The sequence below is a fragment of the Salvelinus fontinalis genome, chromosome 4, assembly GCF_029448725.1.
Source record: "Salvelinus fontinalis isolate EN_2023a chromosome 4, ASM2944872v1, whole genome shotgun sequence".
Classification (NCBI taxonomy): Eukaryota; Metazoa; Chordata; class Actinopteri; order Salmoniformes; family Salmonidae; genus Salvelinus; species Salvelinus fontinalis.
In genome coordinates, this window is record NC_074668.1 from 68,087,919 (window position 1) to 68,111,819 (window position 23,901).

The 23,901-nt window shown below is 45.1% G+C and overlaps 1 protein-coding gene across 3 annotated transcripts; it reads right to left on the bottom strand.

Annotated features, from left to right (window-relative positions):
- Nucleotides 1–269: 269 nt before the first annotated feature.
- LOC129854274 (pre-mRNA-splicing factor ATP-dependent RNA helicase PRP16-like) lies at nt 270–20,725 on the bottom strand. Of its 3 annotated transcripts, none has more exons than XM_055921136.1 (25): nt 20,420–20,725; nt 19,539–19,883; nt 19,202–19,404; nt 18,923–19,087; nt 18,641–18,809; nt 18,388–18,506; nt 18,205–18,278; nt 17,945–18,100; nt 17,645–17,806; nt 12,071–12,178; nt 11,861–11,985; nt 11,598–11,735; nt 11,067–11,253; nt 10,324–10,509; nt 9,891–10,031; nt 8,957–9,184; nt 7,779–7,886; nt 7,561–7,673; nt 5,432–5,640; nt 4,574–4,728; nt 4,277–4,432; nt 3,893–4,153; nt 3,629–3,724; nt 3,397–3,518; nt 270–1,212 (listed from the first exon to the last, which is right to left on the bottom strand). In XM_055921136.1, the coding sequence occupies exons 2-25, from the start codon at nt 19,865–19,867 to the stop codon at nt 1,131–1,133; spliced, it is 3,792 nt and encodes a 1,263-aa protein (XP_055777111.1). In that variant the 5' UTR covers nt 19,868–19,883; nt 20,420–20,725; the 3' UTR covers nt 270–1,130. The 3 variants fall into 3 exon arrangements, with proteins under 3 accessions (XP_055777111.1, XP_055777109.1, XP_055777110.1); XM_055921134.1 differs by having other exon boundaries at nt 19,202–19,407; XM_055921135.1 differs by having other exon boundaries at nt 19,202–19,407; nt 20,608–20,716.
- Between the last annotated feature and the right edge of the window lie 3,176 nt (nt 20,726–23,901).

Genomic DNA, 23,901 nt, shown 5'->3' on the forward strand with positions numbered 1-23,901 from the left:
CGACATACAAAAGATACAGAGGTCAGCCAGTTGTACAAGGTGAAAATGATCTCTTGAAGGAGATTTGAGAGGGACATGATGAAATTGAAAAAAATAAATCAGGCAGAATTCATGGACACACGACAGTGCTACTTCTGCCTCCTCTCTCTACTCACACTGAATGACATACAGCCCAATGAACACACTACAGGATCAGACTAGTTTGGACCAGCTGTCCACTTATGACTGACAGCACAATGCAGCACTACTTAAACACTAATGATGGGGGGGGGGGGGGGGGGGGTCTATACAGTTACATATCGGGATATTATTTGACGATATTTCGTATTGTTTTGACAATATCACAATATTATTTTTGTGCTAGTTGCCTGTACCTGCACCAAAACACCAGTATTTTTCCTTCCATTTCTTGTTCTCCATCTTTTGTATTCAGAGCTTTTATTTCCATGACTGATCAAAACTCGTTTCTCATGGATCTCTCTCTTGTCCCTCTGCAGCAGATATATGGTGAGCAATATGTTCGGAACATCGACTCAAAATCACAGTATCGAATCGCAATACATATCGTATCGGCACCAAAGTATCATGCTAATATGGTGAGGTCGCTGGCAATTCCCAACCTTATTGAACATAGTTTATATTGATCGGGAGAGACTACCATCAAGAAAACAGCCCCTTGTAGGGTACAGTAGGAGATGGAACAACTAAAGGTTTCCTGCTTGGACACTGTAGCCTGTGAAGGATTATGATAAATGCTTTGACAGATTTTCAAGGTATATCAAATATCCTTTAAAGACGATACCTTTTCAATGATGTTTCATCATTGGGTTTTACTTACTTTACAGAAATAGAAAATACTGCATTCTAACAGCCGTATACTGTATCTCTCTGCACGTAAAAATGGAGGGACGCTATGTGGATTTGCTGACAGAAAAGGTCTGTTACGGGAGCCTCATGCCTTATACAAGTTCTACCTCTGCTGGCCTCTGTCTGAACTGCAGCTGGTACCAAACAATAGGAGGGGACAGTTTTCCAAGCCCTCTCAGCAAGGCTCATCCAGTGATGGTATGGTACACATACAGGTGATATTTAGTGGTGAGGTCAAGTGTTTAAGTCTTAACAGAGAAGATCTAGAGCCCAAAACGAGCTGGGGTGCGCTTTGGGGTCATGGGTGCCTCCTCCTTCCTTCCCGGGGTGCAGATTTTCACAGCCCTATCGAGACAAAAGAATAAACAATTGGCAATGACAGAAGATATTTTTTTTTGCAGGGGGGGGACAGGCTAGCAGGGGGGGGGGGGGGGGCAGGCTAGTAGGGAGGGATAAGCGGACGCCGCTGACAGCAAAATCTATCATCTTTAATTACAGCAGCGCGACACTCTGACACTACCCAGCATTCCCTCCTCAGTCCTCACACACACCAGCAATTACAGCCATCAGGTCATAACCCAGTCCTTCCCTTCATCCCTCAGTTCTGCCCCCCTCTGTCCACCCCAGCTAAAGTCACATTTGACAAATTACAACAATGTCCTCAGGCCTTCAAAATGTATTTATTTATTAAATTAAACAAGGTGATTTCTAGAGGTTAAGATAGTCTTTCACCTTTATTTTCCAATGTCTTTCACACACACACACACATCCTGAGAGGCCTGCTGGTAGGAGGCTATGGAGAAGTGAGGAGGACAGCCTGGCTGAGATTAAAGCCAAATCCTAACTAATGTGCCTCCCTTTACATAATCCTCAGTAAAAGCAGAGTTTGGAAGCAGGGTGGATCCTTCTAGGTCTAGTAGACAGACATATTGTTGTCAAGTGCTTTAAGAGCTCTCTGTCTGAGGGCCACTCTTCTTTCCACACACAGGTGTTTGGTGAACACAGCACAGAGGGAAGACAGCACCCTCATTCCTACCACCACTTTCACATACAAGGACAGAACACTTCTCACAGCTCTGCATTTACATTGAATAAAAGCTCCCGTAAAATCACTGACTTAAAGCTTTGAGCCCACTTATCTGAGTAAGGGTGGGGGGTTGCTGAATGACAGACAGGAACCAGATCAAAATGTGTAGTAGAAGTGTTTCATGGGGCCCCGGCACAGTGAAGGGATGCTTGTGTTCACAGACAGAGGCGGACAAAAGCAGCTGACAGCCCACGAGAGCCGGCCATGTTTATTATCATAATTCTGAGGCACTCGCTCTGTAATCTATTCCTTAATCCTCTACGTTTTAATGTGATTATTTTGGAGACTGTCTGACAGACACACACTCTTATTGTTAATTAATCAGCAGATTTATTGCTATATCAAAGTGTTATTTTTTTCCCTCTCAAACCCATCTCTTTTGTGAGCCTTATGGAATGGGTGCAAAATAAAAAAAAGTGTCCCTTCTAATTTGAAAATAAACACTGTCTCCTTTCTCCCCTCTGCTGTGGCACCATTTAAATTGCAGCAGTAATGGGGGTCAGCCAGGAGTCAATATTATTTATTTTTGTCTCGTCTGGAGGTGAGAAAAGCTCATCATGGAAAGTGAGAGAGGTAGAAAAGACAGAGAGGATAAGAGAGAAGGAGAGGCAGAGAATAAGAGAGAGATGGTAGAGAAGGAGAGGCAGAGATAATTAGAGAGAGATGGGTAGAGAAGCAGCAAAATTAACCAGTTTCTACGACTCGGAAGTGGCCCATTCTGAAAAAATAACATTTCCCATTGACCCCCATTGTAAAAGAGCAAACTTTGCTGATGATTTTTTGTTATACAGAAATAACAAAACATGCAGAAAAGCTGCAATGTTGTTCGATGTACATTTAACCAGGTCAAAAATCCTGACCTACGGTTTGCAATGATCCCACATAGGGAAATAGAGCCTGCGAGAAGAGCCCTGTGGCTTCAGGCTATTCGGTGTGGGAAATGTAGGGACGCGGTAATCCAAGTAGGCTACATGTAGCTTTGTGTGTAGAAAATATTTAATCACAGGTAAGACGTTTAACTTGTTAAGTACAGTCTGGTTGTAATTCCACTCACTACTTGTAGCTTTATAGTGTGTTGTTGGTCTTGGCTAGCTTAATGTTCTGGTTGGTAGCTAGCTAGCACTCACATGGCTAAAGTAAGCGGCGTCATGAAAAGGGGCATGAGGGAAGCCTTTCAATATTACGTTTTTCTAAGTAGCGAAAACACTCGGCAATGTTGAAAAGTAATCTTTAGACATGTACTTTTATTAAATGTAGCTTTGTAAGGAACTTGCGTTTGAAAAAGGTCAAGATTTTGCTGTGAGCCAATTGGGTAACCAAGGTAACCACAGGTCATTTTCCCCACAGGCGGGTGGGGCCGCGGCGGTCTATTTAATAGCGACTGGGACTATTGTCAGAGTGAAACCTCTCTGTGAAGAATAGATGAAGATAGATGAGTATACCTGACGCTGCCCACGTTACTCTTCCTGTCCTGATCCTCTCTCCTGCTCCTCAGTTGCTGCTCCGCCAGAGACATCTCCTCCTCCATGTTAGTGATCTCTTCCTTGGCCCGCCGCCGGTTCTCCTGCACAGAGAGAGAGAGGAACAGAGGGGTGAGAGGAGAGAAAAGGACAGAGGGAGGAGGAATTAACCATGAGACGTAGGGAGGGAGGAAGTAAGGGCCGAAGAGCTTACCATCCTGCTCTTCCCTGCCTGTTTGACACTGTAGAACATGGGCCCCAGCTCAGCCAGCCACTCCCCATCCACCGCAGTCACACACTGCATGTACTCCTACCGGAGGGACATCAAACAACACAGGTTACAACACATTAGAACACAGTAACAGAGCTAGAAGGCTAATATATATGACAGCTCTTTCTGGTGAGTCAAGGTGTAGAACACCTTCATCTCTGAACAGTCCAGATCATAGCGTAGCTGTGTGGAGGCTGGGTCTGTTACCTTGGTGGTCATGACCAGCTCGTGGTAGGTGATGTAGTCTGGGGTGTATCCCATGCCAAACAGAGAGCTGGTGGGGTGGAGGTGACACGGCATGCCTGTCCTCACGTTCACATACTCCCCTATGCCCTTCAGCTTGGCTGCCTGGTGGAAGTAGGCAGCACAGATACACTTCCTGATGATGTCCCAGTCTGAGCCACAGGACACCAGGTTCATCCTCTGCTGCACCATGATGTCTTTGAGCTGGGAGCGGACCTCGCGCACCTAAAACACAAGAGGACATTCAATACACATTGCTCAGCGTGTGACTATTGTGATGCAAAGTGGAAATCAAGTGCATTTCGATCCTAAGCCAGGGAGACTGGTCAGAGAGGGGCGTGGTCTGACCTTTCGCATGGCCTTGGTGTGGATGAAGTGTTCGTTGCACCAGATGCTGGAGTAGTTGTTGTTCTTCCACTGCAGGTAGACATTCAGGTAGGTCAGGTGGTCACTCTCTGGGACCGAGAACTTCTCCCTCACCTGGTCACTCTCCTCCTCACGACCCTGGAAAGGTCAGGACACAGAGGAAATACAGGGGTCACACAACTGTCCAGTGTGTAATGTGAATTTTTCTTAACAGTAAGATAAACAAACATTAGCAACACATTAAGACATTCATTGGTTGGCGATCTCAATGACATCTACCTTAGGCCTGTAGAAGATGGCCGGTACAGACAGCATGGAGACGATGATGAGGATGTCAGCACTGCAGCCCATGTCACATGATACGATCAGCATCTTGGACAGAGCCGGATCCAGAGGGAACTCCACCATCAGCCTCCCAGTGGGCGTCAGGGAACCTGAGGGGGACACAAATAATAACACTTCCTGTTTACAGACAGAGGAGAGGGGGAACACAATACAGGTGACACCTTCCTGTCTATAGCGCTGAGAGAGAGACCAAGCGAGAGAGAAAGTGCTGACATAGGAGGATGGTTACAAAAACATATTTAAATCAAACATTGCCAGCTCTGATTTAAATGATTACATGACAGACTATATAGGAGCTTAGAGGGAAAGCGCAGAGGCAGAACAGGCTGTATTGACCAGGTAAACCTTAAATCAGAGATAATCTGCTGTTAACACACCACACAGGCAAACGTCAAAAGTCCTCCACAGACACCAAATCCCCTAATCCCCAGGGATCTGGCTCAGATGAGACAGAGATGAGACTCAGCCAGTCAAATCTAACAGAGGATAAAGCACTATGCAATTACTCCACTACCTACACCACAGTGCTACCTAGCTCTATACTTTACGGTGTGCAGTGCATGTACATACCATTAAAGCAACCTATTGACTAGTTCCATCATCCAAGTCTCTCCTCGCACATGAAGTAGTTATTGTTAATCTGTTGGCTGTATTGCTGGTGGGGAACACATACTTATCCCAACCTATTTTAACCTTGTTTTCTGAGATAAATTATTATATTTGATCAATTTGTACATTTAGTGGCCTAATCTTGAGTGATGTGGTCCAGGCCAGGCCAGGGCAGAGACTCACCTGTGTTGTCCAGGGCCCCCAGGATCCACAGCTGGTACATGGAGTTGAGCATGTTGTCCTCGGGCGGGGGGTCCATGAAGTGGAAGAGCAGCAGGTCCTGGACCCCCAGGGATTTTAGCAGCAGCACCACGTTGGCCAGGTTGGTCCGCTGAATCTCTGGGATGGTGGTGGTTAACATCTCATTCTTGAAGGCACTCTGGGTGTACAGCCTGGATGGACAGAGGAGGAGAGAGGGAGAGATGGAGTGAGAGCGACACCGACGGGGGAGGTTATTGAATAATCTAGCGGATACATATTTTTTCGAAACGCACAAATGCTCCATAGAGTGACAGGTCTGGAGATGCTGTCTTCACCACCTGCTCTGCATGGCACTGATATGACTTCACACAGTGCTCTCACCCTGTAACAGTGGCACAGTGCTCTCACCCTGTAACAGTGGCACAGTGCTCTCACCCTGTAACAGTGGCACAGTGCTCTCACCCTGTAACAGTGGCACAGTGCTCTCACCCTGTAACAGTGGCACAGTGCTCTCACCCTGTAACAGTGGCACAGTGCTCTCACCCTGTAACAATGGCACAGTGCTCTCGCCCTGTAACAATGGCACAGTGCTCTCGCCCTGTAACAATGGCACAGTGCTCTCGCCCTGTAACAGTGGCACAGTGCTCTAACCCTGTAACAGTGGCACAGTGCTCTAACCCTGTAACAATGGCACAGTGCTCTAACCCTGTAACAGTGGCACAGTGCTCTCACCCTGTAACAGTGGCACCGTGATTGAGAAGCCTCCGTTTCCATGAAAGCTGAACTCTCCCCAACTGACATTTAGAGAAGGGCAAAGAGACAGGCCTACTGCACATGATAAACATTTAACCAAGCTACTTATGAGGTATTTACTATCCAAACTATTTAGAGCAGCTCCCATTGCTGCTTCAGACTGATATGTCTGGCCTAACAAAGCATCTCTCAACCATTTCAGTTAGTGGCTAATCCCTCTGAAGTGTGTGCATTATGAGGGAATGATCTGTGTTTGTTTACGCCGGGTTGTGTGAATGTCCTCGGGGCTGGAGATGTGTGTGTGTGTTGGGTGCAGTCACAGCTAAGAGGTGCTTTGAGTATCAGATTCGCCACACAAGTCGAGTCACCCAGCATGGCGCACACACGTCACCTCCCACCCCTCCAAACGCCTAGGCCCCACCCACTCTAAAGCTCCACTCCAAAATTGATTCTTCACAGATCTGAGTGTGTGTGTGAGGGGGGGGTAATCTTGGTAGAAGGGTCTTTTATAAAATTCCAAGCTCATTTACAAGGCAAAACAATCTTGTGTCTGGTGTGTGTCTGGTGTGCGTGTCACCATCTCCCTCAACTTGGTGTAGTATGACAGATAGGTGAAAGGTCATGTGAAATCTCAGAGAGAACAGGCTTTTGTGTCACATTCTCCCTGCTGTAAACAGAGTTAAACTGCATGAAATCCTGTGGAGATTAGGATTCTCCCTCCTCTCCCTCCCAGCCTCTGATGGCTTTGAAAGCAGCCCGGCCGCCTTGCAGATCAGAGGCCTGGACAGCCCGTCTGAGGGGAGCTCTGATGTGCATCAGCCAGAGGATGAAACAACGGTGGCGGCATTACACACAACACAATCGCGCTTCAGATTGACACCCGTTTCAGCACGGCTCACCATACAAAAGGATGCTAATGTTGTTAGCTGGTTTTCTACCTTTTTGGTGGATAGGAGTAGTTGGAATGAGATAGCAGGCAGAGTGAGGAGAATTGTGTAATTCTGCCTGTTTATTCCTGTATCTAGGCCCAGATAGACATGAAAGGGGTAAGATATGGCTGATCTAATATTTTAGTTCCAGACTGCTTCAGTCAGATGTAGAGGAGTATTGAAATATCTTCCTAGAAGACAGGACACTCTTGACATGTGAATACTACTTCCTGCTAGCCCTGTCTGGAACTCTCAAACATCACACTAAGGTGACACCTTCAAATAACTGCCTTTCATTACACTTTCATTATGGCTCCATACTTCTCTACCACAACTGGCGGACAAAGGCAGCCCTCTAGAAACTGAGAAAGGTGGGAGGCCTGCACATTTGGAGTGTGAGACTGAGTGTGTCTGTAGACAGCGACTTACCTGTAACACTGGCCCGGCCCTGTACGTCCTGCTCTGCCCGCACGCTGGTTGGCGTTAGCCTGGCTGATAGGGTACACCTGCAGGGCATCCATGCCAATGCGAGGGTTGAACACCTATCAAAGAGAACACATCAGCAACAAACACAGAAATACTATCCTAACATGGTTTGTCTTATTTCATTTGATAGTCTGGGGAAGATAGTGAGGGTGACAGGGTACCTTGAGTTTGCAGTATCCAGCATCCACAACAAACATGATACCATCCACAGTCAGGGAGGTCTCGGCGATGTTGGTGGCAACGATGCACTTCCTCACACCATCTGGAGCCTGGCGGTTAGAAAACATAACAAAGACATTAGCTACACGTCACTTTACCAGTAAGAAGGACGTGTTCCTTTTTGTGTAATATACAGTGCCTTCGGAAAGTATTCAAACCCCTTGACTTCATCCACTTTGTTACGTTACAGCCTAATTCTAAAATGGATTAAATTGCTGTTTCCCCCTCATCAATCTACACTTAATACCCCATAATGACAAAAATAAATGTTTTACATAAGTATTCAGACCCTTTACTCAGTACTTTGTTGAAGCACCTTTGGCAGCAATTACAGCCTCCAGTCTTCTTGGGTATGAGGCTACAAGCTTGGCACACTTGTATTTGGGGATTTTCTTCCATTCTTCTCTGCAGATCCTCTCAAACTCTGTCAGGTTGGATGGGGATGGTCGCTGTACAGCTATTTTCAGGTCTCTCCAGATATGTTAGAGATCGGGTTCAAGTCCAGGCTCTGTCAGGCCACTCAAGGACATTTGTAAATTTGTACCGAAGCCAATCCTGCATTGTCTTGGCTGTGTGTTTAGGATCGTTTTCCTGTTTGACAGTGAGCCTTCGCCCCAGTCTCAGGTCCTGAGCGCTCTGGAGGTTTTCATCAAGGAACTCTCTGTAATTTGCTCCGTTCATCTTTCCCTCGAACCTGACTAGTCTCCCAATCCCTGCCGCTGAAAAACATCCCCACAGCATGATGCTACCACCACCATGCTTCAACGTAGGGATGGTGCCAGGTTTCCTCCAGATGTGACGCTTGGCATTCAGGACAAAGAGTTCAATCTTGGTTTCATCAGCCCAAAGAATATTTTAGTTTTTTTACTGGTTTTGCTTTGTCATTATGGGGTATTATGTGTAGATTGATGAGGAAATATTTTATTTAATCAATTTTAGAATAAGGCTGTAACCTAACAAAATGTGGAAAAAGTCAAGGGGTCTGAATACTTTCCGAATGCACTGTATATGCATTCCGACTACCTAACAGCAAGTATGCTTGTGTACAAAGGATACTGCAGTATGTAAAGATTTCCAACTGTACATGTTAGTGTAACAGTAACTGGGTGTTATTGGTTACCTTCTGGAAGATCTTGGCCTGGAGGTCAGAGGGCAGCTGGGAGTAGATGGGCAGTACAGTCAGAGGAGGGGCGCTTTCCAGATCCTCTAGACGCTCCACGATCTGATCTGACGTCACCTCGATGTCCTCCTGGCCAGGCATGAAGATGAGGATATCTCCCCCCATACCACTAAGGTGGATCTGTAAGGCCTGCTTCACTGCTGCCTCCACATAGTCTTCCTGGGGAGTCTGTACTCAGATAATACACAACACTGTTAGAATACACAGCAACTACACACTACCTTGGTACAAATAACAGTAGTCTTACTCCATGACTAAACCGGCCCAGCGGCTGCGTCCATTGTGCACGTGATCATTTTCTCCATCCCCACCAGGAGCGATCATTACACGCAGGTTAAAATACCAAAACCAACTGTGAATCAATTCTATTCATTTCAGGAAAGGTCGAAACACATGAAACGTTCATGGACATTTAGCTAGATAGCTGTTGCTCGTTATTTTACCCGACATGCAAATTGTCCTCTTTTAAGCTGGCTCTTTGTAAATTTGACAAATGTGTGTGTGTGTTTCTCTACTATGACGATTAACCCACAGACAAAAGTGAAACCAAGTTAGTTCTTAGTTATCTTTGATTAATCTCTTAGTCTTTAAAGCACCCACATGGGTTTGTATCTTCGTGAAAACCAATAAGGAGATGGAAGAGGCGGGACTTGCATTGCATCGAGCATCTGAAATAGAGCCAAGTAGTGTGGACTAAATGACTGAAAAACATGCATGTGTACATTTATTTTGCAACCCTCGCGCACGAAATGTGGCCGGTCTAGTCTGGGTATAAGTCATTATACAAATTAAATGGCTGTGTTGACTCCCTGTAAAAAAAAAATATATATATATAATAATGAATGGATGTTGAATGAAGAGTTGGACACAATACCTTGCTGAATAAGATGTCTACAGGGAATGTTCTTCCTGGAATGTGGAATATGGGAACGTTGCCGAAAAACGCAGCAAATTTGTCAGAGTCCATGGTGGCTGAGGTGACTATCAGCTTGAGGTCAGAACGCCTCGATACAATCTGGAAGAAAAGGACAGAGACAGAGAGTTCTACTACTGCTTACAAGACAACCAAAGCCTCTGAATAAAAAATATGCACGCAAAATAATCACAATTGAATAACATCCAGGGAGTTTTAAAAGTGTCTCCCTGGTCTGGCAGTCTAAGCCACTGCCCTGGAACACATGTATCACTGCCAGTATGGGTTTGAATCCGGCCCACTGCTCTTTCAGCACTCTCGATCCAACCTTCACCTCTATACCACTCTATCCAATAAACATACAAAAGACTTGGAGAAAAGGTGTCTCCCTCACCTCTCGTAGCAGGCCGAACAGCACATCTGTGTTGAGGGAACGTTCGTGGGCCTCGTCCATGATGACAGCACTGTAGTGGTCCAGATCTGACTCTCTGAGAGACTCTCTCAGCAGGATACCGTCTGTCATGTACTTTATCACAGTCTTCTCCGATGTACAGTCCTCAAAACGGATCGCATAACCCACCTGCAAAGCAAAAAAACTGAATGGTTTAGTAGTGAACTACATACATTTACATTCCACATATGAATTACGGCCTTCAAACGGCAGTGCTACGGGTCAACCAAAGAAACGAGCTGGCGAGGAGAGTTCCATTACAAGTTGTAGAATGGAAGCGGTGTACAATCTCTGAATCACCACTAGATAGCGGTGTTGCACAACATATGAATACAAGCGTCAAATCCATAAGGAAAAAAACAAGACAGCACCATGACTCAACATCAATTGACAGATGACCTTTACACGCAGTGAACATTGATATCTGGTGGGGGGGAAAAAACACTTATTCTGTTCTGGAGTACTTCCGTTCCTCTATAAACAAGTTCATTGCAGTTCATAAACTCTTGCCAGGTCTGTTACACTGGGTTAACTGATAAGACTAGTTATACTCTTGCCAGGTCTGTTACACTGGGTTAACTGATAAGACTAGTTATCCACTGCTTTGACTGATCCATAGATCACTGTTTCTAAGATCTAGTTCATGTTTGTCTAGTGGCTACTCCATAAACCAGCTGAATGTTCACCTCCTCTCCCAGGTTGCTGCCCAGCTCCTCACTGACTCTCTTGGCCACGCTCATGGCTGCCACTCTGCGGGGCTGGGTGCAGCCCACCATGCCGTAACTGGTGTAGCCGTCCTCGTGAAGGTACTGGGTCAGCTGGGTGGTCTTCCCACTGCCCGTCTCCCCCACCACGATCACAATGCTGTTGTCCCTGGACAGAATCACATCACAACCAATAACATTAGAATCCTGATGGGACTTTCAACCTTACGAAACTGTGGAAACATGAATTACGGCTGACGAAAACAGATCTGGAAGTGTATTTGTCAATGATTTACAAATGCTGTCTAGCATTACCTAAGTCACCTTTGATGTGGTCATTCTCTAACCAAAGGTAAATCACATATGAACATTCTGACTTCACAGCCCCCAACTCCCCCCTTCATTGCCATACATGTCTTATCCTACATCCTGAATGAAAGCCTGCATCTGGGGTAAGGCCGGGGGTGATAAGTGGTCCCAGGACAGCCAGGCCGGGTCTAGTAGAGTAACTACCTGATGATGTTGAGCAGCTGCTGCCTCACAGCGAAGATGGGCAGATACTGCCTCTGCTCCAGCAGGGTCTTCTTCTTAGCAAACTCACTGCTGGCCTCACTCTTATCTTTCATGTGGTCTGCAAACTTCTGATCCGTTCTGGAGGGAGGAAGGAGAGGGAGGGGATTAATGAGGTTGTTCTCGTCACATGTTCTTGTCACAACAGATGTTTAATAAACATTCAGAATGGAAACAAAATAAGCCTTTAGTAAAAGGCTTGTTACCTGTAGTCCACCTTGCCATCCTCACCCACTGGCTTGCCCCCAGAGCTATCCCCTTCCTCAGTCTTCTTGATGCCCATAATGTCACCCAGCTTGGTGCCTGCCAGCTCCCAGTGTTTCTGTTGAGCCTGGAGAAACAATCAAAATAACAGTCAGATATTCAGCCAGTAACCATACCATCAAGTACTGTTTGCTGTTTTAAACATTGCCTACCTTCTTGCGTTCCTTCTGCTCGCGGTGCTTGCGGACCAGCTGGCTGCCCTTGCGGGAGATGATGGCCATGTCAGAGGTGGCGTCTTTCACAGGGATGACAGGCTCCGGCTAGAGCACAGAGAATCAGCAACAGTACGCATTCAGTACACAGCAACTCCGATAGTAAGTCCACTAGTTAATACTCAGCCACTTCCAAATACTTATCAGCAGACTCTCACAATCCCTCAACAAGCCTGCAACAGCTCTCCGCCAATGGCTCAGACCTTAAAAGTATATAAACTCCCCAAAATATTTGGAAAGTGAAGAAAAAATAATATTTGCCTCTATTCACCAGCATTCTGAATTTGAGATCAAATGTTTTATACGAGGCGACAGAACAGAATGTCACCTTATTTGCATAAGTATTCAGACGCTTTCCTAAAGAACCTCAAAATTGAGCTCAGGTGCATCCTGTTTCCATTGATCATCCTTGAGATGTTTCTACAACTTGGAGTCCACCTGTGGTAAATTAAATTGATTGGACATGATTTGGAAAGGCAAAATTCTTGTTAACAAACTATAGTTTTGGCAAGTCGGTTAGGACATTACTTTGTGCATGACACAAGTCATTTTTCCAACAATTGTTTACAGACAGATTATTTCCCTTATAATTCACTGTATCACAATTCCAGTGGGTCAGAAGTTTACATACGCTAAGTTGACTGTGCTTTTAAACAGCTTGGAAAATTACAGAAAATGATTTCATGGCTTTGAAGCTTCTGATAGGCTAATTTACATAATTTGAGTCAATTGGAGGTGTACCTGTGGATGTATTTCAAGGCCTACCTTCAAACTCTGTGCCTCTTTGCTTGACATCATGGGAAAATCAAAAGAAATCAGCCAATACCTCAAAAATTGTAGACCTCGGCAAGTCTGGTTCATCCTTCAGGCGTTTGGAAATTGCTCTTAAGGTACCACGTTCAAGGGGCCTCCCGGGTGGCGCAGTGGTCTAGGGCACTGCATCGCAGTGCTAACTGCGCCACCAGAGTCTCTGGGTTCGCGCCCAGGCTCTGTCGCAGCCGGCCGAGACCGGGAGGTCCGTGGGGCGACGCACAATTGGCATAGCGTCGTCCGGGGTAGGGAGGGTTTGGCCGGTAGGGATATCCTTGTCTCATCGCGCTCCAGCGACTCCTGTGGCGGGCCGGGCGCAGTGCGCGCCAACCAAGGGGGCCAGGTACACGGTGTTTCCTCCGACACATTGGTGCGGCTGGCTTCCGGGTTGGAGGCGCGCTGTGTTAAGAAGCAGTACGGCTGGTTGGGTTGTGCTTCGGAGGACGCATGGCTATCGACCTTCGTCTCTCCCGAGCCCGTACGGGAGTTGTAGCGATGAGACAAGGTAGTAATTACTAGCGATTGGATACCACGAAAATTGGGGAGAAAATGGGATAAAAAAAAATAAAAATAAAAAAATAAAAAAAAGGTACCACGTTCATCTGTACAAACAATAGTACGCAAGTATAAACACCATGGGACCACGCAGCCGTCATACCGCTCAGGAAGGAGACACGTTCTGTCTCCTAGAAATGAATGTATTTTGGTGCGAAAGTGCAAATCAATCCACAGAACAACAGCAAAGGACCTTGTGAAGATGCTGGAGGAAACAGGTACAAAAGTATCTATATCCCCAGTAAAACGAGTCCTATATCGACATAACCTGAAAGGCCGCTCAGCAAGGAAGAAGCCACTGCTCCAAAACCGCTATGAAAAAGCCAGACTATGGTTTGCAACTGCACATGGGGACAAAGATCGTACTTTTTGGAGAAATGTCCTCTGGTCTGATGAAACAAAAATAGAACTGTTTGGCCATAATGACCATCGTTATGTTTGGAGGAAAAAGGGGGAGGCTTGCAAGCCGAAGAACACCATCCCAACCGTGAAGCACGGGGGTGGCAGCATCATGTTGTGAGGGTGCTTTGCTGCAGGAGGGACTGGTGCACTTCACAAAATAGATGGCATCATGAGGGAGGAAAATCATGTGGATATATTGAAGCAACATCTCAAGACATCAGTCAGGAAGTTAAAGCTTGGTTGCAAATGAGTCTTCTAAATGGATAATGACCCCAAGCATACTTCCAAAGTTGTGGCAAAATGGCTTAAGGACAACAAAGTCAAGGAATTGGAGTGGCCATCACAAAGCCCTGCCCTCAATCCCATAGACATTTTGTGGGCAGAACTGAAAGTTATTGTGTGCAAGCAAGGAGGCCAACATACCTGACTCAGTTACACCAGCTCTGTCAGGAGGAATGGGCCAAAATTCACCCAACTTATTGTGGGAAGCTTGTGGAAGGCTACCCGAAACGTTTGACCCAAATTAAACAATTTAAAGTCAATGCTACCAAATACTAATTGAGTGTATGTAAACTTCTGACCCACTGGGAATGTGATGAAAGAAATAAAAGCTGAAATAAATAATTCTCTCCTATTATTCTGACATTTCACATTCTTAAAATAAAGTGGTGATAGTAACTGACCTAAGACAGGACATTTTTACTAGGATTAAATGTCAGAAATTGTGAAAAACTGAGTTTAAATGTATTTGGCTTAGGTGTATGTAAACTTCCGACTTCCCACAGTTGACAGTGCACATCAGAGCAAAAATATTTGGAGAAGGGTCCACAAAATGTCTGCAGCATTGAAGGTCCCCAAGAACACAGTGGCCTACATCATTCTTAAATGGAAGAAGATTGGAACCACCAAGACTCTTCCAGGAGCTGGCTACCCGGCCAAACTGAACAATCGGGGGAGAAGGGCCTTGGTCAGGGAGGTGACTAAGAACCCGATGGTCACTCTGACAGAGCTCCAGAGTTCCTCTGTGGAGACGGGATAACCTTCCAGAAGGACAACCATCTCTGAAGCGCTCCACCAAATCAGGTCATTGTAGAGTTGCCAGACAGAAGCCACTCCTCAGTAAAAGGCACATGACAGGACTCTCAGACCATGAAAAACAAGATTCTTTGGTTTGATGAAACAAGATGGATCCTCTTTGGCCTGACTGCCAAGCGTCACATATGGAGGAAACCTGGCATCATCCCTACAGTGAAGCATGGTGGTGGCAGCATCATGCTGTGGGGATGTTTTTCAGCAGCAGGGACTGGGAGACTAGTCAGGATCAAGGGAAAGATGATCAGAGCAAAGTACAGAGGGATCATTGATGAAAACTTGCTCCAGAGCGCTCAGGACCTGAGACTATGGCGAAGGTTCACCTTCCAACAGGACAACGACAGTAAGCACACAGCCAAGACAATGCAGGGGTGGCTTCGGGACAAGTTTCCGAATGTCCTTGAGTGGCCCAGCCAGAGCCCGGAGTTGAACCCAATCGAACATCTCTGGGGAGACCTGAAAAAAGCTGTGCAGCGACACTCCCCATCCAACCTGACAGAGCTTGAGAGGATCTGCAGAGAAGAATGGGAGAAACTCCCCAAATACAGGTGTGCAAAGCTTGTAGCGTCATACCCAAGAAGACTCGAGGCTGTAATCGCTGCCAAAGGTGCTTCAACAAAAGTACTGAGTAAAGGGTCTAAATATTTATATAAATGTGATTTCATTTTTTATTTGGAATAAATTTGCAAACATTTCTAAAAACCTGTTTTTGCTTTGTCATTATGGGGTATTGTGTGTAGATTGTGGGGGGAAGGGGGGGGGGGACGATTGAATCAATTTTAGAATAAGGCTATAGCAAAATGTGGAGAAAGTCAAGGGGTCTGGGTACTTTCCAAATGCATTGTATATTTGGCCTTCTGTTGTGCTGCTGAACGGTGAATTTATCTCCCAGTGTCTGGTGGAAAGCAGACAACCAGGTTTTGCTCTAGGATTTTGTCTGCGCTTAGCTCAATTCCTTTTTTTTATCCTAAAAAAAACTCCCTATTCCTCGCCATGACCCATAACATGATGCAGCCACCACCATGCTTGAAAATATGAAGAGTGGTACTCCGTGATGTGTTGTGTTGAATTTTCCCCAAACATTTCTTTGCCACATTTTTTGCAGTTTTACTTTTGTGCCTTACTGCAAACAGGATGCATGTTTTGGAATATTTTTTTTATTGTGCACAGACTTCCTGCTTTTCACTCTGTAGTTACTCCACAATACTAACTTAATTGACAATGTTGTTGATCCATCCTCAGTATTCTCCTATAATAGCCATTGAACTCTGTAACTGTTTTAAAGTTACCATTGGCCTCATCGTGAAATCCCTGAGTTGTTTCCTTCCTCACCGGCAACTGAGTTAGGAAGGACGCCTGTACCTTGGTAGTTACTGGGTGTATTGATATGCCATCCAAAGTGTAATTAATAGCTTCACCTTGCTCAAAGGGATATCCAATGTCTTCTTTTGAAAAAAAATGACCAGTCTACCAATAGGTGCCCTACTTTACAAGGCATTGGAATACCTCCCTGGTCTTTGTGGTTGAATCTGTGTTTGAATTTCACTGCTCGACTGAGGAACCTTACCGAGATAATTGTATGTGTGAGGTACAGAGGTATTCATAAAAAGATCCTGTAGAACACTACTATTGCACACAGTGAGTGAGTCCATGCAACTTATTAGGCACATTTTTACTCCTGAACTTATTTAGGCTTGCCATAACAAAGGGGTTGAATACTTATTGACTCAAGACATTTCAGATTTGTATTTTTAATTAATTTATAAACCTTTCTAAAAAGATAATTCCATTTTTACATTAAGGGGTATTATTGTGTATAGGCCAGTGACCTAAAATCTCAGATGAATACATTTTTAGTTCAAGGTGCAACAACAAAATGTGGAAAAGTAAAGCGGTGTGAATACTTTCTGAAGACACTGTATTTGGACAAATTCACTAATAATGTATTAAATTCTGTGAAAGTTTAGTATTTGGTCCCATATTCCTAGCATGCAATGACTACATTAAGCTTTTGAGCATAGAAACGTGTTGGATGCATGTGCAGTTTGTTTTGGTTGTGTTTTGGATTATGTTGTGCCCAATAGAAAGGAATGGTAAATTGTGTCATTTTGGACTCACTTTCATTGTAAATAAGAATAGAATATGTTTCTGAACACTTCTACTTTAATGTGGATCCTAGCATGATTACAAATAATCATGAATGAATTGTGAATAATGATGAGTGAGAAAGTTAGAGGCATAAATATCATACCCCCCAAAAATGCTACCCTCTCCTGTTATTGGTAAAGGAAACAAAACCCAAAGTACATTTTAATTATTTAGGAAAACTGCCCTAATGTTGGAAACAAACATCATTATGCTGTCACCTAGAGTCACATTTCTTTTTCTTCCAAGCTATAGTACAGAATATTTTACATACAGCAGGTTCTTAAAGGACCAAAGAGAGTGGTCTGCTTAGCGTTTTCCTTTTTGCCATGGAAAAAAATATTGCGACACTGGTATCGTCAGAGCCCTAGTGTCGCCTCACAAAACATTTGATCTCAAATCCAAAATGCTGGAGTATAGAGCCAAATTAAAAGTTTTAGCTTCCCTATCCAAATAAACAGGTGTGTTGGTAATTTCATTGGCCCATAACGTGCTGTAATGATGTATTACCTGCTTGGTGAAGACTATCCTCCCGTCCAGGAAGGGAGGGACCAGGTTGTGAACCAGCAGGTGGACCTTGGCAGCGTTGTCCTCCTCAAAGTCATCATCCACCTCCAGCCTCTGGACCACTCCACTGGTCAGCATGCGGTTAGTCTCCCAGCGCTCATTATCCTGGCAGGAGGAACACAACACGCATCGTTAAACACTAACACACTAAATTTAAATCCATGGATGGTTTTAACGATAACTAAACGGGCTAGATGCACCCAGGGCTGGAGGTGGTCATAGAGTAGCAACACAGTGCCATACCTCATTGATCTGTCGTCTCTGGGCAGAGATGCGTTTCTGTGTCTGCTTCTGCAGGATCTGCTCTCTCTTCTTCACATAATCTTCAGAGGTGGAGGTCAGTGGGTTGTGGAACTCGTCATAGCCTTCGTCCATCATGTACCAGTCTCTGTCCGCTTGCTGCAACACCACAGGGCAATAGTCAATACATAGAAATGTGCATTTATGAACGTTGGGAAAGCTATTCATTTGTGTTACTGCCAAGACTCCACATGACCACTCACCTTCTGGTCCTCCTCCCACTGCTGCTTCTCATCATCATTATCAAAGGCGATGCCATCCTCTCCTTCATTCTTACCTGGGGCACAGAGACACAATCCACAAACATCAGCAAGCCTTATCAGAGCATTAATAAGAGCTCAAACGTGACTGGGGGAAGAGGGAGAGGGGAAGGAGGAGGGGCTTACCTTTCCCACGGGACAGACGAGGAGTGGAGCCCAAGTGCTTCCTGTCATTGGCCCATTCGTTGTACTTGTATGATGGGGTGGGAAGGGGCGTGTCATCAGGATACCGGCCTCTGACTGACCTGGGAACAGAAACAACAAAAGTTAATTTAAAAGCTGAAAATAACATTTCTAATAGCCACTGAAAAGGAGTCTTTCAATAGTACTATTAAACCCAGTTAAATTAACATACAAGTGTTGAGCTGCAGTTGCTTACTTGTCCTTCCTCTCACTCTCCCGTCCAGAGCGGGGGCTGCGCTCCGACCGTTCAGACTTGTCAGAATCCTTGTGTGAAGGGGCAGGAGAGGGAGATTCCCAGTGGGAACGGCGTGAGCTGGCATAGCCGCTATCATCCTCATCCCAGCTGGTGCGCGAGGGAGTGCCATCTGATTCAAAGGGTATGAGGAATGGAGGGAGAGAGAGAGTGGTTTGTGTATTGTAAGCGTGACCTAAGGACCTTAAAGAACTGCCTGTCCGGGGGTGTGGCAGGGTTACTGACCTTTGGGGCGTGTCTGAGGCGTTGGAGGCTCCTCTCTCTTGCTCCCCCGGCTGATGCGTTCGGAGGACCAGCCTTCTTTCTGTGAGCGCTCACTCCTCTCACTGCGGTCTCCACGCTCCGACCGGCTGCTGCCACCACCGCGGCTGTTACTGCGCTCCCGCTCATCTGCCATCAAAACAGTTAGTAATTACTTCAGTCAGAAATACACAATAGATAGAAAAGATTGCTATTGCCAGAATATTAACAACGTGCATGCAGAGGTATACATTTTTTGCTCACCTCTTTCACCCCTTCGATCTCTGTCCGTATCTCTGATCCTCTCTCTGTCCTTCTCCCTCTCTCTGTTCTTGTCCTCTTTGGAGGAGGCGTACATTCCATGCTCACGCCGGTCTTTCTCCCTCTGCTGGTGTTTGCGACGGAACTCTTCACTGACACCTCCAGGGTTAGAGGGTGTCTCTGAGCCAGTTACACGGTACTTCCTGCTACTTTATGAAACATAGAATAAAGTGTCAATAAGACAACATTGCATGCATCAGTTTAGATCTCTTGATAGGGAGAGTTTGTATTCTATGCCAGTACGAAAAGAGGCTACAGTAACTAAAACCAAATCACATACCTCTCTTTTTTACCACCTTGATCCTCCTCGTCTTTGTCTTCTTCATCAGATCCAGAATCACTTTTCCCTTCCTCCCAATCCTTGTAGGAGGATACCTTGGATTTCTTGTTATTCCTGTCATCACTGTCAGCCTCAGCCTGCTCCTTGCCCTCACGCTCTTTTCTCTTTTGAGCTGCCAGCAGATCCAGGCCCAGGAGAGAGGTGCGTGGAGTGGGTGCACGAAAGACATGAGGCTCTACTGCTGCACTCTTCTTCTTCACAATCAGCCCGCCAACCTGCGCAGTGGGGTCACTGCCCTCCAGTCGGTGCAGCGACGCATCATCCTCCATGGTCTCAAACAACTGTCTGGATTGGATACCACATTTTTGGGGAGATTAGCCAACTACTAATTCTGTAACGTTAAGGATGTGTCAGATAATTAAGACCGAAACACTTAACCAAAGGCACTTTGCATACGGAAATTTGAACGACTTGAGAGATTAATACATTAAACTAATCGATCAAAAGTATAAAATCGCTTGAATAATTCACGGAATGTATTTTAGATTGCTACAGTAGCTAGCTACGTAGCTATTTAGTCAGTGCTGTAGTTACACTAGCTACTTACATTATATTTGTTACTACTACGTACATCTAACGCCAATAAACGACCGGCAGAAACGATTATAATTTAGTGACAGACGTGACTTCAAATAAAACACGTTAAAGTAGATAACGTTACCTAGCTAGATAACTGGATATCGCTCAGCCAATGAATTAAATAGCGAGCTAACGTTAGCTATTACGTTACAAAAAGGGAATTCAACTAATAGGTATGACTATACACCCGATATTACAGTACAGTTGTAAAATCCCATTTAATAAAATACGGGCTTGCTTACCTTTAACAATAGGTGGTGAGTCTATCAAGACGCTTACACTAGCTAGTATTTTTTTAGCGAGCTAACTAAACCTGCCACATGTATTTATTGTAAATCAAAAAACGATCTTCAATAACATTAACAACTGGAGTTATTAGGAAAATAACATTCAATAACATTCATGTAAGTACGAAAACTGTGCCACCCACTTGAAATGATTCAAACCATTAGCTATTATCTTTTGTAAATTATGCGTTTTTTGTTTACAAAGACAGAAGCCGCCATTGCTATCCCACAATTCCACGGGATATTCCTAAAAAAAACTTTATTAAAATGATGTACCAGAACACTGGACAATCAAGTTTCTTCTTTGTGTGGCTTTTTCCGGTAGACTAGTTGCATATTGCTGCGTTTCGCAGGTTGGAGTGCGAATTGCACATTTTGGTCACCAAAAAAAGGGAAAAGGAGAATAGGACCACCATCTAACCCTACACTGGCTTTGACGCTTGTCGGATGTGGCAAGGCTTGCAAACTATTACAGACTATAAAGGGAAGCTCAGCCGCGAGCTGCCCAGTGACGCGAGCCTACCATACGCTTCGAGGCAAGTAACACTGAGAGCATCAGCTGATCCGGACGGCTGTGTGATCACGTTCTCTGTAGCCGATGTGAGTAAGACCTTTAAACAGGTCAACATTCACAAGGCCAGACGGATTAACTGGACGTGTACTCCGAGCATGCGCTGACCAACTGGCAAGTGTCTTCACTGACATTTTCAACCTGTCCCTGACTGAGTCTGTAATACCAACATGTTTCAAGCAGACCACCATAGTCCCTGTGCCCAAGAACACGAAGGCTTTATTTGATGTATTTAACCTTTATTTTTAACTATGTGTAACAGTACAACTTTAAACCGTCCCCTCGCCCCGACACGGACCAGGGACCCTCTGCACACATCAACAACGGTTGCCCACGAAGCACGGTCGTTATCCATCGCTCCACAAAGGCCGCGGCCCTTGCAAAGCAAGGGGCAACCCTACTTAAAGTCTCAGAGCAAGTGACGTAACTGATTGAAATGCTACTAGCGCGTACCCGCTAACTAGCTAGCCATTTCACATCCGTTACATATGCAAGTCAGTTAAGAACAAATTCTTATTTACAATTACAGTTGACCAAAAGGCAAAAATGCCTCCTGCGGGGACAGACAAAACACACATCACGACAAGAGACACAACACTACATAAAGAGACCTAAGACAACAACATATCAAGGCAGCAACATGTGACAATACAACATGGTAGCAGCACAAAACATGGTACAAACATTATTGGGCACAGACAACAACACAAAGGGCAAGAAAGTAGAGACAACAATACATCACGCAAAGCAGCCACAACTCTTTGAATGAAGAGATTGAGATAAAACTGTCCAGTTTGAGTGTTTGTTGCAGTTCTTTTCAGTCGCTAGCTACAGAAAACTGAAAAGACGAGCAACCCAGGGTTGTGTGTGCTTTAGGGGCCTTTACAAGAATGTGACTTGCAGAATGTTGTATGTGGAGAATGAGGGCTGTAGTAGATATCTCAGATAGGGCGGAGTGAAGCCTAAGAGGGTTTTTATAAATAAGCACCAACCAGTGGGTATTGCGACGGGTATACAGAGATAACCAGATAACAGAGGAGTATTGAGTGCAGTGATGTGTCCTATAAGGAGCATTGGTGGCAAATCTGATGGACGAATTGTAAAGCACATCTAGCCGCTCAAGAGCACCCTTACCTGCTGATCTATAAATTATGTCTTCGTAATCTAGCATGGGTAGAATGGGCATCTGAATCAGGGTTAGTTTGGCAGCTGTGGTGAAAGAGGAGCGATTACAATAGAGGAAACCAAGCCTACATGTAGCTTTACCCTGCAGCGTTGATATTCGCTGAGAGAAGGACAGTGTACCGTCTAGCCATACTCCCAAGTACTTGAATGAGGTGACTACCTCAAGCTCTAAACCCTCAGAGGTAGTAATCACACCTGTGGGTAGAGGGGCATTCTTTTTACCAAACCAAATTACCTTTGTTTTGGAGGTGTTCAGAACAAGGTTAAGGGTAGAGAAAACTTGTTCGACACTAAGAAAGCTTTGTTGTAGAGCATTTAACACAATATCCGGGGAGGGTCCAGCTGAGTATAAGACTGTATCATCTGCATATAAATGGATGAGAGATTCCTACTGCCTGAGCTATGTTGTTGATGTAAATTGAGAAGAGCGTGGGGCCTACGATTGAGCCTTTCTCCCTTTGTGACAGGTAGTGGCTGAGACAGCAGATATTCTGACTTTATACACTGCACTCAAATTCAGAGGAGCCAGGAGAGATCTTAGGGCAGGTAGGGTACAGGCCGGTGCTGATGGAGGACGATAGCACCCAGCAACAGTCAACAAAGAGCCATTTGAAAGTGTAATGCTTAAAACCAGCAAATCAAATTGTTTGGGGACAGACTTGATGGAGACAACCAAGCACTGAAGGTGATCCTTGGTAAAGATTGCCACTCCCCCACCTTTGAAAGATCTGTCTTGCCCGAAAAAGGTTATAACCAGAAAGGTTAACATCAGTATTGAAAACACTCTTCCTTAACCACGCTAGTGTTATTTTACTGCTGCTGTTTAATTATTTGTTACTTCTATTTCCTATTTTTTACTTAACACTTATTTTTCTTAAAACTTCTTAACACACTGTTGGTTAATGGCTTGTAAGGAAGCATTTCACTGTAAGGTCTACACCTGTTGAATTCGGCGCATGTGACAAATACAATTTTATTTTATCCCCCACCCCATCCCACTTCTTTGGCCCTAAATGATCCCACACCAGGCCGTCGGTATGGGAGGATGGAACCCCTTCTCTCATAACTTCCTGTAACTCTTCTGCACTAAAATCTCACACCCAAATATTCTGCTGCAACTACCACATCTATCTTCTGAGATTTCTGCTCCATCATTGCAGTGCAATTGGCTATAAACACAAGAAATTCAACCATACTAAAAAACTATTCCTTTCTGGTTCTCTTTCTTCGGGCTAACTCACAAGGAATATTCCTTTCAGTTTTATTGACCTCTACACTCAATGCTACCCCATTGATCACCCCTTTTAGCTGCACTCTGCTCCGGAGAGCAAAGCACACACAGGTTGAGCCCAAACTGCATGACTCGAAGCGCCCGCTTCCTCTGGGAGGAATCCACTTTTCAAAAATCTCACTCCTACCGGTCCAAAATCATCTCGGGTAGAATTCTCAAGGTGAACGTTGGAAGACTCCACATCTGTCGCCGCAGGTAGGCCCACTACATCCCGGACTGCACAGAAGGCTGCTCCTAATATTGGCCGGATGGGGCAAATGGAATGGCATCAAACACATGGAAACCATAGCACTTATTCTGCTCCAGCCATTACGAGCCTGTTCCTCCCAGTTAAGGTGCCACCAACCTCCTGTGCTGGACTGGCTCAACATCAGAGCTCACCTCTGCTTA